The sequence below is a fragment of the Bufo bufo genome, chromosome 2 (assembly GCF_905171765.1).
Source record: "Bufo bufo chromosome 2, aBufBuf1.1, whole genome shotgun sequence".
Taxonomy (NCBI): domain Eukaryota; kingdom Metazoa; phylum Chordata; class Amphibia; order Anura; family Bufonidae; genus Bufo; species Bufo bufo.
Window position 1 is genome coordinate 162,376,994 of NC_053390.1, and position 17,822 is coordinate 162,394,815.

A 17,822-nucleotide genomic window follows, 5' to 3' on the forward strand; every position below is an offset into this window, starting at 1 on the left:
TGCAGTGTAATTCCAGTTATTTGTCCCATGGCTGTAATTGCACTATACTACCACTACAAGGCGATGGAGTGCAGGTAAACATTGAAGAGGATACAGTGCTCACGTGAGTGCAAGGGCTCCTTCAAATAGCTAACTGGCCGATCTTATAATAAAGACCTATCCTCAGGATGGGTCATCAGTAGCTATAGCATAGACAACCCTTACTAATATACTTTCATTTTCTGTACTGCACTGATTTTCTGCACTGCATTGATGGCCCTATGTATACCCCCCATCTGGCAGCCATGCAAGTGTAGCCTCTCCTGTGTAAGGTGACATTGTAACACAGGGAGACAGCTTCCCCCATTCCCCTTGTCGGTTATGTGATAAAGGGACTAACTGGTTCATTACCAAAACCAATCCCCTTCTCTTCAGCCATAATGGACAAGGGGGCTTTCTTAGCTAGTGAACTGAGTCAGACTGCTCCCTAGCTACACTTCTGACGCCACAAGACAGGGATTAAAAAGGGGCCACCGATTTAATGAAGAAATATTTGTAAGTTTACATCTCATTCGAAAAATATACTTTTCTGGTCACCTGAGAACCTCTTTCATACAGAGAGGCTCCTTTTTAAGGACACTCATCCATTTGCCAAATCAGTGAGCAGCTACAAAGGTTGTATTTCATTTTAAAACAGCAAGACACTGCATCAGAAGTAGAGTCCATTGATTTAGAAAATTACAAAGAGCTTAATAAAATCTGCAAAAATGAAAAAATCTTCTTAAATACTAAATAAACAGCAGGGTGCCAAAGAGAGCAAAACAAACCCCCCAAATTGTTTAAACATTTTAAATGCCAAAAAATAAATAAAAAATAAGGTCAGGGTAGGTAGTTCCCCTAAATAATGCTAAAGGGAAGATAGTCACTGGGGATCAGGAAAAGGCAGAGTGACTAAATGTGTTTTTTTTTTAGCTCTGCATACACAAAAGAAGAGAAATGAGCTGATATCGGTGGTGCCAGGGCTGTTGGTACATCTATTATTAGATTTAAATGGCTGAATGTAGATATGGTCCAAGCTAGTTAAAGTAAAAGTGAACAAGGCTCTGGGTCCAGATGCATTATACCCAAGTGTTGTATTTATTGCTGTGCCTCTGTATATATTTTATAGAGATTCTTTAGGGAATGGTAAAGTGCCAGTTTCCTAGGTACACATTTGCTAACAGATGCCCTTTAATAGAGAATAGATGTTTTCTGGCATTACAGACAGAATTGCAAAAAAAAAATATATATATATATAGTGGATAGAGGAGTAGAAGCAGCTGGAATGTTGAGTATCTGCAAAGCTTGAATTATTGTAAATGGAGGATTCTTTGATGGAAGCTAGAAAAGAGCAGTAATACAGTATGCAAGATAATAATATGTCATTGGCTTCAACTATTGGACTGTAATTTGTGATCAATGTAGTAGAGCTTTGATAAAAACAAATGATGGATCTCTTCAAAAACTTTCTTAGAGAATCAAAACTTTTGCATTCTATGTGGGCACACTTAAAGTCATGCATACAGACCTACATTTATGGTTTGGTATCTTGACAGTAAAACAGTAAGCTTTGTACCGTGACTGCAATTTCATAATCATTTAACCTGATTTTCTGCTATGAACACATCTATTCCAGCTGGCCGGCTTGATTATCTTGGAGCCTACTGTAACAGTTCTATTTCTTCATTTTCCATGTACAGTATATTTTTACCCCTACTAGCAAGTGTCTCAATAGCACATATGATAATCTGACCATTCGTTGTTGCAAACCCTTGTTAACCCCGCTACAGTACATGATGCACATTTATGTGGACAAACGCTATATTACAAATTAATAAATTACCGTCAGTCTTCATGCTTCTTAGGGAATTCTAGTTATCTGTGATTAATTCATGTTTAAATTGTCCATTGCATAAATCAATTCATTCTCCCCAATTAAGTGCAATTGTAAATTAAGTGGAAAATGTAATGACAGCACATTCTGTACTTGCATAAAGACAGGTCTGGGACATGCTACAGGAATAGTAAGACGGTTATTGATTACATTTCAATCAGAGTTTAATGATATTTCTGTACTAAGGACCATGGACCCCGGGAAAACTTTAAGAATTAAAAGAGTATAAAAGCCTTCAAAATAGAAAATGACAGTTTCTGATGTAACTGAATTAGTATAATAGCCAGATGTATGTATGAATAACATATTAGTAACAAGAAGTAATTCATTTCAGAGAGCGGTTGTCACCATTTAAAGAGGACCTGTCATGTCCTCACAGTTCATCAGGCTTCAAATCTTTGAAGACCAATCATCACTGACTGAGAGGGTGTCTCCTTTTACTTCTCGCTTTTCCCATTTCACCACTATTGACACCATGATTTTTGGTGCCTAATAGCAGTGAATTGTCAGTTGGATGGTCCCCAGCACTCAGTGTTAATGGTTGATGTGATGTCGCATTGACTCTGACTTCTGGAGACCGTCTACATGACAAGTCAATGCTATTGTGCTGAAAATAATGGCACCTATAGTGGAGGAACAGGAGAAGCTAGAAGCAAAAGAAAAGCCTTTACACAGTCCAACATCCACAGCTGCCCCTCTGTCCAGGCTTCTACTCACCTCCTCAAAAAAAAATATCTGGTTAGTCTGAGAACCTCTGTCCTTGCTAAACCCATGCTAGTTATCACTTATGATATTATTTTAGGTCACATACTCAGGTATATATTTCCGTAAGAGCCATTCAAACACTCTTCCTGCAATGGAAGTTAAGCTCACTGACCTGTTACATGTGCAGTTGGCAGCTGAAGGCATCTGTGTTGGTCCCATGTTTATATGTGCCCGCATTGCTGAGAAAAAGGATGTTTTAATATATGCAAATGAGCCTCTAGGATCAATGGGGGCGTTACTGTTACACCTAGAGGCTCAGCTCTCACTGCAACTGCCGTCCCCTCTGTACTTGGATTGACAGGACCAGGCGTTATGATGTATACACTGTCTAGCTCTGTCAAGGCAGCTGCAGGTGTAATGGCAAGGCCCTGTTGCTCCAAGAAGCTCATTTGCATATATTGAAACTTCATCTTGCTCAGCAATGCGGGCACATAATAACATGGGACCAACACAGATGTCTTCAGCTGCCAAGTGCACATGTAACAGGTCAGCCAGTGTCATAGGTACAAATCTGCTGACAGATGCCCTTTAACCGCCTCCGGACCGCCTAACGCAGGATCGCGTTCCGGAGGCGGCACGCATATACGCGTCATCTCGCGAGACGCGAGATTTCGCTCAAAGCCGGCCCGCGCATGCGCATCGCGGGCCGGCAAAATTTAAAGAACAAGTTCGTCACCAGCCTGCCAGCAACGATCATTGGCTGGCAGGCTGGCGATTTTCAAAAAATCCAATCACAAGCCATATAACAGATCATCTTAGTAAATATGATCTGTTATATGGCTTGTCTGCTCCTCTGCTGGTCCTTTTCGTCGGTTGGATCCAGCAGAGGAGCAGACTTCACAGTGAGTAGCACCAACACTACACCTTAGCCCCAGATCACCCCTCTGCACCCCAATTAACCCTTTGATCACCCCTTTGATCGCCCCTGTCAATCACTAGTGAAAGACAAAAAGTGATCAGTGTAAACTGTCACTTTTTTTTTTCACTAGTATTGGCTGTTAGGTTTTAGGATAGTTTAGGCCCCTTGGGTAGGTAGTTTAGCGATTGTTTAGCGCCCACCCCACCGCACCGCAGTCACTTATTCGCTGATTAGTGTATCGCTAGTCAGCATTTGTACTTTTATAGTATCTGTAAGTGATCAAAACTGATCACGGTCAGATCTATAATAGTATTAGTGTCACCTTAGTTCGCCCTCCACCCAAAACGCAGTGTTTGCCCGATCAGGCCTGATCGGTCGCCCACACGTGCGTTCACCCACGCCCGCCCCGCCGCAGTGACAAAAAATAGTTTTTTTTTTATCACTGCACATTCACTTTACACGCACTGCGGCGATAAAAAAATCAGTTTTGATATTTTTTATCAACCGCAGCGGCCTCCGGTACTTCGCTAGCCTCCCCTTTGTAAGACAGGTTTGCTTTTTTTCTTGGGTAGTCTCAGGGAATACCCCTAAATTTAGTAGTCCAAAATGTCAAACAGGGGGTATTCTTCTGAAGAGGCCTACAGGATTCTGACCCAGTCGGATGAGGAATGGGAACCCTCATCTGACGAATCTAGCGGGTCAGAATATGAACCTGTGGAAAGCAGTGGCTCTCTGACCCAAAGTTCGGACGAGGAGGTGGAGGTCCCTGATAGAACCAGGCGTACCCGGCCCCGTGTCGCTAGACCACAGGTTATGCAGGATCCGCTTCAAGAGCAGCAGAGTGGGGCTGTCGCTGCCGGATCACGTGGTGAGGCATACACCAGCAGCGCAGCCCTCCCTGGACCTAGTACCAGCACTGCCGTACAACATGGTGACGTGGCGAGCACCAGAAGGGCAGTTGAAGCTGGTACGGTGGCACGTGCAATAGTTACCCCGTCGCAGCCACCGCACAGACAGGCCCGTAGAGCCCCTAGAATCCCTGAGGTGCTGGCAAACCCTGATTGGCAGTCACCAACTTCAGCCGCACTTGTAGTTCCCCCTTTCACCGCCCAGTCTGGAGTTCGGGTTGAGACGGCTCATATCGGTTCGGCCCTGGGATTTTTTGAGCTGTTCTTGACTGCGGAGCTCTTGGACTTAGTCGTGGCAGAGACAAACCGGTATGCCACACAATTTATATCCGCCAACCCGGGAAGCTATTATGCCCAGCCTTTCCGGTGGAAACCAGTCCAAGTTTCCGAAATTAAAATTTTTCTGGGCCTTCTCCTCAACATGGGTCTAACTAAAAAGCATGAATTGCGGTCATATTGGTCCACGCACCCGATTCATCACATGCCCATGTTCTCTGCTGCTATGTCCAGGGCACGATTTGAGGCCATCCTCCGTTTCCTGCATTTTAGCGACAACACCACCTCCCGTCCCAGAGGCCACCCAGCTTTTGACCGGCTCCACAAAATTCGGCCCCTCATAGACCACTTCAACCAGAAATTTGCAGATTTGTATACCCCCGAGCAAAACATCTGCGTAGACGAGTCCCTAATACATTTTACCGGGCGCCTTGGCTTCAAACAATACATCCCAAGCAAGCGTGCCCGGTATGGGGTCAAATTGTATAAGCTCTGTGAAAGGGCCACAGGCTATACCCACAAATTTCGGATCTATGAGGGAAAAGATCAGACCCTGGAGCCGGTCGGTTGCCCTGACTACCTGGGGAGCAGTGGGAAGACAGTCTGGGACTTGGTATCACCCTTATTTGGCAAGGGGTACCATCTTTATGTGGACAATTTCTACACAAGTGTGGCCCTCTTTAGGCATTTGTTTCTAGAACGGATTTGCGCTTGTGGCACCGCGCGAACTAGTCGCGTGGGCTTCCCCCAACGGCTCGTTACCACCCGTCTTGCAAGGGGGGAGAGGGCTGCCTTGTGTAACGAAGAACTGCTCGCGGTGAAATGGAGAGACAAGCGTGACGTTTACATGCTCTCCTCCATTCACGCAGACACGACAATCCAAATTGAGCGAGCAACCCGTGTCATTGAAAAGCCCCTCTCAGTCCACGACTATAATTTGCTCATGGGAGGGGTGGACTTCAATGACCAGATGTTGTCTCCGTATTTAGTTTCCCGACGCACCAGACGCTGGTATAAGAAGGTGTCTGTATATTTGATTCAATTGGCTCTGTACAATAGTTTTGTTCTCTACAGTAAGGTTGGGAGAACAGGATCCTTCCTCAAATTCCAGGAAGAGATCATCGAGAACCTCCTGTATCCAGAAGGTTCCGTGGCCCCATCCACCAGTGTAGTTAGCCGTCTACACGAGCGACATTTCCCCAGTGTCGTTCCTGGTACCTCAACCCAACCGTCACCCCGAAAAAGATGTCGTGTCTGTAGCAGGAGTGGAATAAGGCGTGACACCCGCTATTTCTGTCCTGACTGTCCTGACCACCCTGCCCTATGCTTTGGTGAGTGTTTCCGGAAGTACCACACACAGGTACACCTAGCATAGGGATTGCATCTCACAGGACAGGCACACAGGGCTATTAGGGCCCTTTTACTCACAGCTGCTGCAAACCTCTCCTTTCACCTGGGATAAAGTGCATAACGTACTTCGCCACATCTTTGGGCGATTTGCGCTTTGCACATTGTCCCATGGGGAAGGAGAGGTTTGTTCTATAAAAGGTAAAAAAAAACTAAACAAAAAAAAAAATACCGGTAAGTAAAAAAGTTAACCCCTTAAGGACATAGGACGTACCGGTACGCCCTATTTCCCGAGTCCTTAAGGACACAGGACGTACCGGTACGTCCTGACTTAAAATCTGTATTCCGGCGCCCGAGGGGTTAAAAGGAACGGGATTTCGGCTGAAATCCTTCAGCCGGCATCCTGTGACAACGCCAGGGGGGGTCATGTGACCCCCCCGTGTCGGCGATCGCAGCAAACCGCAGGTCAATTCAGACCTGCGGTTTGCTGCGCTTTTTGCAGTTTCTGATCCCCGCGGTCCCTGACCGCGGCGATCAGAAACTTTAGAGTGGCTAAAATCTATATTTTTCACCCCCCCCCTGCACCCCTGCATGATTTGATGCCGGCGGGTGGTGCTGGGGGGGGTGTCGCATGCGGTGGGGGCGTTGCGGGAGGCGGGCGGTGCGGCAGGCGGGATCGCGATCCCCCGCCCGCCTCCCCATGAATGATCGTTGGCTTCTAGTGGGTATACCAGGGTGCCAGCACATTGCTGGCACCCTGGTATAAACGGCTGACATCTGTGCAGATGTCAGCCGTTTAACCCTTTCCATACCGCGGTCCGTACGGACCGCTGTATGGAAAAAGTTAACTGTCATCGGTCAGGGAGCTCCCTCCCTCTCCATCGGGGGGCTGCTGTGCCTTTGCAGCCCCCCGATGGAGAGGGAGAGAGCCCCCAGAGAGCCCCCCTCAGCCCTGTGCTTACCCTTCCCCGTCTGCGAAGTTCTGAGCAGACGGGGAGGGTTCCCATGGCAACAGGACGCCTGCTCAGGCGTCCTGCTGTCCATGGTGCTGAACAGATCTATGCTGAAAGCATAGATCTGTTCAGTGTAAGTAAAATACAGTACAGAACAATATATATTGTACTGTACTGTATTATACAGACATCAGACCCACTGGATCTTCAAGAACCAAGCGGGTCTGGGTCAAAAAAATGTAAAAAAAAGTGAAAAAAGTTAAGATAAAAAAAAATAACATTTATCACTGAATAAAAATTAAAAAAATAAAATAAACTACACATATTAGGTATCGCCGCGTCCGTAACGACCTGATCTATAAAATGGTCATGTTACTTTCCCCGCACGGTGAACGCCATAAAAATAAAAAAATAAAAACTATGAGAAAATTGAAATTTTGCCCACCTTACTTCCCAAAAAAGGTAATAAAAGTGATCAAAAAAGTCGCATGTACGCTAAAATAGTACCAATCAAACCGTCATCTCATCCCGCAAAAAATGAGACCCTACTCAAGATAATCGCCCAAAAGCTGAAAAAACTATGGCTCCTAGACTATGGAAACACTAAAACATGATTTTTTTTTGTTTCAAAAATGAAATCATTGTGTAAAACTTACATAAATAAAAAAAAAGTATACATATTAGGTATCGCCGCGTCCGTATCGACCGGCTCTATAAAAATATCACATGACCTAACCCCTCAGATGACCACCGTAAAAAAATAAAAATAAAAACAGTGTAAAAAAAAGCCATTTTTTGCCATCTTACGTCACAAAAAGTGTAATAGCAAGCGATCAAAAAGTCATATGCACCCCAAAATAGTGCCAATCAAACCGTCATCTCATCCCGCAAAAAATGAGACCCTACTCAAGATAATCGCCCAAAAACTGAAAAAACTATGGCTCTTAGACTATGGAGACACTAAAACATTTTTTTGGTTTTAAAAATGAAGTTATTGTATAAAACTTACATAAATAAAAAAAATGTATACATATTAGGTACCGCCGCATCCGTGACAACCTGCTCTATAAAATTACCACATGATCTAACCTGTCAGATGAATGTTGTAAATAACAAAAAAAAAAAAAGTGCCAAAAAAGCTATTTCTTGTTACCTTGCTGCACAAAAAGTGTAATATAGAGCAACCAAAAATCATATGTACCCTAAACTAGTACCAACAAAACTGCCACCCTATCCCGTAGTTTCTAAAATGGAGTCACTTTTTTGGAGTTTATACTCTAGGGGTGCATCAGGGGGGCTTCAAATGGGACATGGTGTCAAAAAAACAGTCCAGCAAAACCTGCCTTCCAAAAACCGTATGGCATTCCTTTCCTTCTGCGCCCTGCCGTGTGCCCGTACAGCGGTTTACGAACACATATGGGGTGTTTCTGTAAACTACAGAATCAGGGCCATAAATAATGAGTTTTGTTTGGCTGTTAACCCTTGCTTTGTAACTGGAAAAAAAATATTAAAATGGAAAATCTGCCAAAAATTTGAAATTTTGAAATTGTGTCTCTATTTTCCATTAAATCTTGTGCAACACCTAAAGGGTTAACAACGTTTGTAAAATCAGTTTTGAATACCTTGAAGGGTGTAGTTTCTTAGATGGGGTCACTTTTATGGAGTTTCTACTCTAGGGGTGCATCAGGGGGGCTTCAAATGGGACATGGTGTCAAAAAAACAGTCCAGCAAAATCAGCCTTCCAAAAACCAAACGGCGCACCTTTCACTCTGCGCCCCGCTGTGTGGCCGTACAGTAGTTTACGGCCACATATGGGGTGTTTATGTAAACAGCAGAGTTAGGGCAATAAAGATACAGTCTTGTTTGGCTGTTAACCCTTGCTTTGTTAGTGGAAAAAATGGGTTAAAATTGAAAATTAGGCAAAAAAATGAAATTCTCAAATTTCATCCCCATTTGCCAATAACTCTTGTGCAACACCTAAAGGGTTAACGACGTATGTAAAATCAGTTTTGAATACCTTGAGGGGTGTAGTTTCTTAGATGGGGTCACTTTTAGGGAGTTTCTCCTCTAGGGGTGCATCAGGGGGCTTCAAATGGGACATGGTGTCAAAAAACCAGTCCATAAAAATCAGCCCTCCAAAAACAAAACGGCGCACCTTTCACTCTACGCCCTACTGTGTGCCCGTACAGTAGTTTACGGCCACATATGGGGTGTTTCTGTAAACGGCAGAGTCAGGGCAATAAAGATACAATCTTGTTTGGCTGTTAACCCTTGCTTTGTTAGTGGAAAAAATGTGTTAAAATGAAAAATTTGACAAAAAAATTAAATTCTCAAATTTCCTCCCCATTTGCCAATAACTCTTGTGCAACACCTAAAGGGTTAATAATGTATGCAAAATCAGTTTTGAATACCTTGAGGGGTGTAGTTTCTTAGATGGGGTCATTTTTGGGTGGTTTCTATTATGTAAGCCTCGCAAATCGACTTCAGACCTGAACTGGTCCCTAAAAATTGAGTTTTTGTAAATTTCTGAAAAATTTCAAGATTTGCTTCTAAACTTCTAAGCCTTATAACATCCCCAAAAAATAAAATATCATTCCCAAAACAATTCAAACATGAAGTAGACATATGGGGAATGTAAAGTCATCACAATTTTTTGGGGTATTACTATGTATTACAGAAGTAGAGAAACTGAAACTTTGAAATTTGCAAATTTTTCCAAATTTTTGGTAAATTAGGTATTTTTTTGTGCAAAAAAAAATAATTTTTTTGACTTCATTTTACCAGTGTCATGAAGTACAATATGTGACGAAAAAACAATCTCAGAAGGGCCTGGATAAGTCAAAGCGTTTTAAAGTTATTAGCACTTAAAGTGACACTGGTCAGATTTCCAAAAAATGGCCTGGTCCTTAAGGTGAAAATGAGCCCGGTCCTTAAGGGGTTAAAAAAGTTAAAAAAAGTTTATATGTTTGGTTCAAAAGTTAATAAATTTATTGCGTTGCGGCCTGGTTTTTTCTTTTTTGTTTTGTTTTTTTTTACCTTCCAGGTGGACCAACCGATCGACTAGCTGCAGCACTGATGTGCATTCGGACAAAAGCATTGCGCTGCTGTCAGATTACACGCAAGTCGGTGTATGCGGCGCTGCAAGACGAGATTTCTCCTCTGCAGTAAAAGATACGTTTGCCGAGGCATATGAGCTGAGGAGGTGGCGGTGTTCATATGCTTTGGCAAACACTTTGTATATATAAAAAAGAAAATCCCGGCAAGGATTTATTCTTCCACATCGATTGATGTGAATGGAGAAATCTGGTTTGCCAGGGCATACGAGCTAAGTGGGTATGGATGTTGGGCGGAGCTCCTATGTCCTGGCAGACGCCTTTCCCCTCCTTTTTCTTTTTTTGGCAGAGATTTTTTCATCCACATTGATCGATGCGAATGAAGAAATCTGTGCCGTTCATTTTTTTCTTTCAGCCCAGAGGCTGAACGGAAAAAAAAATCTCATTACCCGTATACTCAATATAAGGAGAATAGCAGAAACTCCTAATGCTGGCCATACATGTAATGATTGCGGAGACCCTCAAATGCCAGGGCAGTACAAACACCCCACAAATGACCCCATTTTGGAAAGAAGACACCCCAAGGTATTTGCTGAGGGGCTTATTGAGTCCATGAAAGATTGAAATTTTTGTCCCAAGTTAGCGTAAAGGGAGACTTTGTGAGAAAAAAACCAAAAAAATCAATTTCCGCTAACTTGTGCCAAATTTTTTTTTTTTCTATGAACTCGCCATGCCCCTCATTGAATACCTTGGGGTGTCTTCTTTCCAAAATGGGGTCACATGTGGGGTATTTATACTGCCCTGGCATTTTAGGGGCCCCAAAGCGTGAGAAGAAGTCTGGTATCCAAATGTCTAAAAATGCCCTCCTACAAGGAATTTGGGCCCCTTTGCCCACCTAGGCTGCAAAAAAGTGTCACACATGTGGTATCTCCGTATTCAGGAGAAGTTGGGGAATGTGTTTTGGGGTGTCATTTTACATATACCCATGCTGGGTGAGATAAATATCTTGGTCAAATGCCAACTTTGTATAAAAAAAATGGGAAAAGTTGTCTTTTGCCAAGATATTTCTCTCACCCAGCATGGGTATATGTAAAATGACACCCCAAAACACATTCCCCAACTTCTCCTGAATACGGAGATACCACATGTGTGACACTTTTTTGCAGCCTAGGTGGGCAAAGGGGCCCACATTCCAAAGAGCACCTTTCGGATTTCACAGGTCATTTAGCTACCTACCACACATTTGGGCCCCTAGAATGCCAGGGCAGTATAACTACCCCACAAGTGACCCCATTTTGGAAAGAAGACACCCCAAGGTATTCCGTGAGGGGCATGGCGAGTTCCTAGAATTTTTTATTTTTTGTCACAAGTTAGTGAAAAAATTATGATTTTTTTTTTTTTCTTACAAAGTCTCATATTCCACTAACTTGTGACAAAAAATAAAAACTTCCATGAACTCACTATGCCCATCAGCGAATACCTTGGGGTGTCTTCTTTCCAAAATGGGGTCACTCGTGGGGTAGTTATACTGCCCTGGCATTCTAGGGACCCAAATGTGTGGTAAGGAGTTTGAAATCAAATTCTGTAAAAAATGACCAGTGAAATCCGAAAGGTGCTCTTTGGAATATGGGCCCCTTTGTCCACCTAGGCTGCAAAAAAGTGTCACACATGTGGTATCTCTGTATTCAGGAGAAGTTGGGCAATGTGTTTTGGGGTGTCATTTTACATATACCCATGCTGGGTGAGAGAAATATCTTGGCAAAAGACAACTTTTCCCATTTTTTATACAAAGTTGGCATTTGACCAAGATATTTATCTCACCCAGCATGGGTATATGTAAAATGACACCCCAAAACACATTCCCCAACTTCTCCTGAATACGGAGATACCACATGTGTGACACTTTTTTGCAGCCTAGGTGGGCAAAGGGGCCCATATTCCAAAGAGCACCTTTCGGATTTCACTGGTCATTTTTTACAGAATTTGATTTCAAACTCCTTACCACACATTTGGGCCCCTAGAATGCCAGGGCAGTATAACTACCCCACAAGTGACCCCATTTTGGAAAGAAGACACCCCAAGGTATTCCATGAGGGGCATGGCGAGTTCCTAGAATTTTTTATTTTTTGTCACAAGTTAGTGGAAAATGATGATTTTTATTTTTTTTTCTTACAAAGTCTCATATTCCACTAACTTGTGACAAAAAATAAAAATTTCCATGAACTCACTATGCCCATCAGCGAATACCTTGGGGTGTCTTCTTTCCAAAATGGGGTCACTTGTGGGGTAGTTATACTGCCCTGGCATTCTAGGGGCCCAAATATGTGGTAAGGAGTTTGAAATCAAATTCTGTAAAAAATGACCAGTGAAATCCGAAAGGTGCTCTTTGGAATATGGGCCCCTTTGCCCACCTAGGCTGCAAAAAAGTGTCACACATCTGGTATCTCTGTATTCAGGAGAAGTTGGGGAATGTGTTTTGGGGTGTCATTTTACATATATCCATGCTGGGTGAGAGAAATATCTTGGCAAAAGACAACTTTTCCAATTTTTTTTATACAAAGTTGGCATTTGACCAAGATATTTATCTCACCCAGCATGGGTATATGTAAAATGACACCCCAAAACACATTCCCCAACTTCTCCTGAATACGGAGATACCACATGTGTGACACTTTTTTGCAGCCTAGGTGGGCAAAGGGGCCCACATTCCAAAGAGCACCTTTCGGATTTCACCGGCCATTTATTACAGAATTTGATTTCAAACTCCTTACCACACATTTGGGCCCCTAGAATGCCAGGGCAGTATAACTACCCCACAAGTGACCCCATTTTGGAAAGAAGACACCCCAAGGTATTCGCTGATGGGCATAGTGAGTTCATGTAAGTTTTTATTTTTTGTCACAAGTTAGTGGAATGTGAGACTTTGTAAGAAAATAATATATATAAATCATAATTTTCCGCTAACTTGTGACAAAAAATAAAAAGTTCTATGAACTCACTATGCCCATCAGCGAATACCTTAGGGTGTCTACTTTCCGAAATGGGGTCATTTGTGGGGTGTTTGTACTGTCTGGGCATTGTAGAACCTCAGGAAACATGACAGGTGCTCAGAAAGTCAGAGCTGCTTCAAAAAGCGGAAATTCACATTTTTGTACCATAGTTTGTAAACGCTATAACTTTTACCCAAACCATTTTTTTTTTTTACCCAAACATTTTTTTTTTATCAAAGACATGTAGAACAATAAATTTAGAACAAAATTTATATATGGATCTCGTTTTTTTTGCAAAATTTTACAACTGAAAGTGAAAAATGTCATTTTTTTGCAAAAAAATCGTTAAATTTAGATTAATAACAAAAAAAGTAAAAATGTCAGCAGCAATGAAATACCACCAAATGAAAGCTCGATTAGTGAGAAGAAAAGGAGGTAAAATTCTTTTGGGTGGTAAGTTGCATGACCGAGCAATAAACGGTGAAAGTAGTGTAGGTCAGAAGTGTAAAAAGTGGCCTGGTCTTTCAGGGTGTTTAAGCTATGGGGGCTGAGGTGGTTAAAGAGACTGCGTGTAATATTTAGGCTGGAGCTACACCTTGACTTTTTGTAGAGCTTTTGATTGATTTTAACTATTGAGCTACAGCTGTACGCAATATTAAACAAAAGTGCTACATAAAATCCAGTTGTAGCCCCAGCCTTGAAGGGTATGGCTTAGTATCCCCTCTATAAGACAGAATTGAGAGCTGCTGGCCGACTTAAGTCATCCATATATTACATAGATGGGCCATTTATCTAAATGGTTGCCATGTAAAAATATATATCTACTGCAGAGGCTGAAAAATCTGCTGTTTGCCAAGGATGCCAGGAGCTGGATCTACGGCAGTCAGCTGATCGACGTGGTGACTCTGAAAGGAGTTGTCTATAACAGGGATCAACCCCTCTGTGGAAGCCACCATTATATGTGTTTGACATCTGTTTCTAAAACTGTTTACTCCGATATCCTTTTTTGAAGCTCTGCACCTTGGCCACCATTATCTTTTTTGTCTCTAGGTTGGTTCCAGCTTACCTCTACTAGTAATATCTTAAAGAGTTATTTATTAATAATTAAGAGTTATTTTGCCAAGATTTACACTTATCCCTTGTCCACATGATTAGTATCTGATCAGAGATGGTCCAACCGCTGGGACCCTCACAGATCATGAGAATAGAGTTCCCATGTCCCCCTGTATTTATGGATCAGCGGTTGGGTACATGAGCTGCTGCTTCTTTTCTGTAAATTGGACTGCTAAAGAAAAGCTGAGTACAGTGCCCAATCTCTGGAAGTCCCATCCAGATGAATGTATCTCCATTTTAATGCGGGGGGACACAGGACACCCATTCTTCTGACCATGAGGGACTATAACAGAAGCCCACCAATGAGACACTTAGTTTATGAATTTATGAATTCCACTAGACTGTGGACTGACCAGAATTTATTAATTCTAGTGATTCCAAACTTTTTTAAAATCAAATCAAATCTATTACTACCTTACTAACATTGCCTATCCCTAACACTCTCTCTACTAAACATGCATCCAGTAAGTCATGGCAGGAGGGTTTTCTACTGGTCAGTGACAAAAATATTCTTCATTTTTCAAACCAGCGGCTGGATCTGAATACTTTTTTAAAGTGCAAGTAATTAAAAATGCACTATTGCCACTGGGTTATTCCACTAAATATATCAGTATAGCGCCACCTGTTGTTTGTTCTTTTCCTTAATTCTCAGTCTACCTCGCTGAGGTGGTCGCACATACTCAGTTCCAGATTCGGCAGAAAATACACATCCCCAAGAAATGACACACTAACAAAGTAGTCAGCTGAAAAGATCTAGAAGAGTAACTGGATCAATGAATGGGGAGATCTCTGGATCCCTGTGAGGTAAAGGACTGGTTGAAGCTTTATTAGATTGCCATGCACTGTTTAATGTCTCAAATTAATTTTTTAAATTAATCATGGGACAACCCCTTCCAAGTCAGCCTGTTACAGCATATACACAAAATAGGGGGCAGTCTCATACTAAGGACACCTGTCTTTTAGCCGGAGCAGACAGCTGATCATCCATGTCACCATCCGTGAGGTAATGATGATGTTTTTTTTATCACATCATTATTACCCCTTATGAATATAATCTAAGGGCAAAATCCAGCAAGTTCCATCACTTCCCCTAACTACAATGATCTCAGCATTTGAGATTTTTAATCTGATCCTGAAAGTGAACTATGAAAAATAAAATTGGTCTTAAAAGAGCAGCTAAACTCTATAACCTGTCACAAGGCCCCAGCTAAAATAATGATAAAAGGCATGTATTATAGGGAAGAGAAGAAGGGTTACTATACAAAGGATGATGTTTTTTTAAATTGCCAAATTAAATTACTATGTAAATTCTCAGTAATATTATGCAGGCTGTTTGATACAAACCAGTTTTCTTGATGTAGATGTTCCTTCGGGAGGCAAAGATGCTTGCTAACATCATGTAAATCTGTACTATTATTTTGCGTGTGCTGCCAAATCATAAGCACATGCCAAAGAAATGTGTCTGTTTCAGCTGCTCCTGAATCTAAACTCAATTTGTCTTTGAGGGCTGGTTGTTTCTGCAAGACATGAGAAGAAATATCTAAATAACACTACCATGAAGAAATAGTGCTATGTCTTATCACAAAATAAATAGTTGCTTTTTATATATTTCTCTGGCAAGCACATATCTTATGTTGAAAAACATACAAGAGTTCAAAAAAGATAGGACCAAAAACCTTACACCCTAACTTTCAATGAACAGAAAGAGGACACATTAGGCAAGTTTTTTAAGACACATTTCTAACCGCATTTCTGAAGCCCAGTCACACCCAGCCTCCTCCTTCAAATAACATCAGCAAATAATAAGTAATAAAGTTATAACATAAAATAACATGGTAACAAGTAAAGGAAGTGTTTACACTAGACTGTGGGTTGACCTACCTTGACATTACACTACACTGTGGACTGACCAGTGGCAGGGTTACACTAGACTGTGGGTTGACCTATGGCAGTATTACAGTACACTGTGGACTGCCTAATGGCAGGGTGACACTAGACTATAGACCAACTGGTGACAGAAATACACTAGATGGTGAACTAAATGGTGGCAGGGTTACACTAGACTGTGGGTTGACCTATGGCAGCATTACACTATGCTGTGGACTGACCAGTGGCAGGGTTACACTAGACTATAGACCAACTGGTGACAGCATTACACTAGATGGTGAACTAAATGGTGGCAGGGTTACACTAGACTGTGGGTTGACCTATGGCAGCATTACACTACAATGTGGACTGACCACTGGTAGGGTTACACTAGACTGTCGGTTAACCGATGGCAGCATTACAGTAGACGATCTAATGACCAGAGACAGCACTAGACTGTGGACTGACCTTCATTAGCATTACACTAAACGTTGGGCTACAGGAGATTGTGGACTGATTGGCAGCAGCCTCACACTACACTGTGGTCTGACTGGTAGCAGAGTTATTATAGACTATGGGCCGACCAGTGGAACCATTACACTAGACTGTGGACTGACCAGTGGCACTATTACACTAGAGTGTAGAGAGACCTACCAACCACTTACAATGTATATGGTATATAAACCGGGACTGACAACATTTTGCAAGATGTGCTGTATATATTTGGGAGACTTTAAGCTTCCTTTATAAACCGGTTAATTAGTTTGGATCTGGAGTAATTATAAGGGGCAGAGAAGCATCTTGCAGGGCATTTTTATAAAGTCTAATAAAACCTTTATGTCTGAAGTCACATGTTATGAAATTCTCTATGAAAATGCTTTCAACTGGTTACATACCACAGTATCCATAAATGAAGTTATGCCCCTGAGGCTTCTCCATTCTTTCTGCCACCTTCAACTGCTGTCTCCCGGTCCCCATAATAATGTGGTGTTGGTTACCAGGGAATTGTCTGAAAAAACTTTCCTACGGCGCTTGACACATGGCAATTCTACCTGTGACCTATGCACCACTCAGGCATAGTAGGTCATGCAGCATATGTCCCCTGACAGCAGACCAGCAATCCAGGGCTGGGATGGTTCAAAGGTATGCCAAAAACTCTAACCAATTTCTTTTGATGTTCACATAATACAAGCTTACATGAGACTAACCAGTCAATATATATACTGGATATATACTGGCTGTGGTCAAAGAAAATGGCATGTGTGATTCTAGCAGTTTATTTGAAATGCGTTCGGACATGAAATATTTTCCATAAACAAAGCAAGATCATTTGTGGTCCCCCTGCCTAGTAAATAATATTAATATATTAGTCATTTTGATTTGTGCTGCCTCACATTGGCCTTCAACTCCACCTTTCCTTCTAAGTTTTTCCATTTACGCTTTCAAAGTTTATTAGCCAACCTTTTCCTGCTTATGCCAGACCTTTGGTAATGATGTAACACTGGTGTTGTAATGTGATTGCTTGTAAGATAATTTAGGTAACAATTAAAATGGCATTACCAAATTACGATAATCCTCTATATCCCATCTGCCACTAAGGTTAAACCATAGAAATACTGTCTGCAATACAGTATACTGCACACATAGGGTGCATTTGGAAAGTCTTCAGACTAGGATTGAGCAAAGTTCTTGAAATTCGTTTTGTGTCCAATCCGCCAAATTTTTCAAACAATTTGATTTGTATCCGAATTGATACTACACAAATGAAATATGCTCCAAT

The 17,822-nt window shown here is 42.0% G+C and overlaps 1 protein-coding gene across 3 annotated transcripts in view; it reads right to left on the reverse strand.

Annotated features, from left to right (window-relative positions):
- Positions 1-17,822, reverse strand: part of TMEM232 (transmembrane protein 232) — a 286,864-nt gene that overhangs the window by 184,016 nt on the left and 85,026 nt on the right. For all 3 annotated transcript variants that reach the window (XM_040420202.1, XM_040420203.1, XM_040420204.1), the window contains one exon: positions 15,521-15,693. In XM_040420202.1, the coding sequence (XP_040276136.1) occupies positions 15,521-15,693 (173 nt within the window). The remainder of the gene's footprint in view (positions 1-15,520; positions 15,694-17,822) is intronic.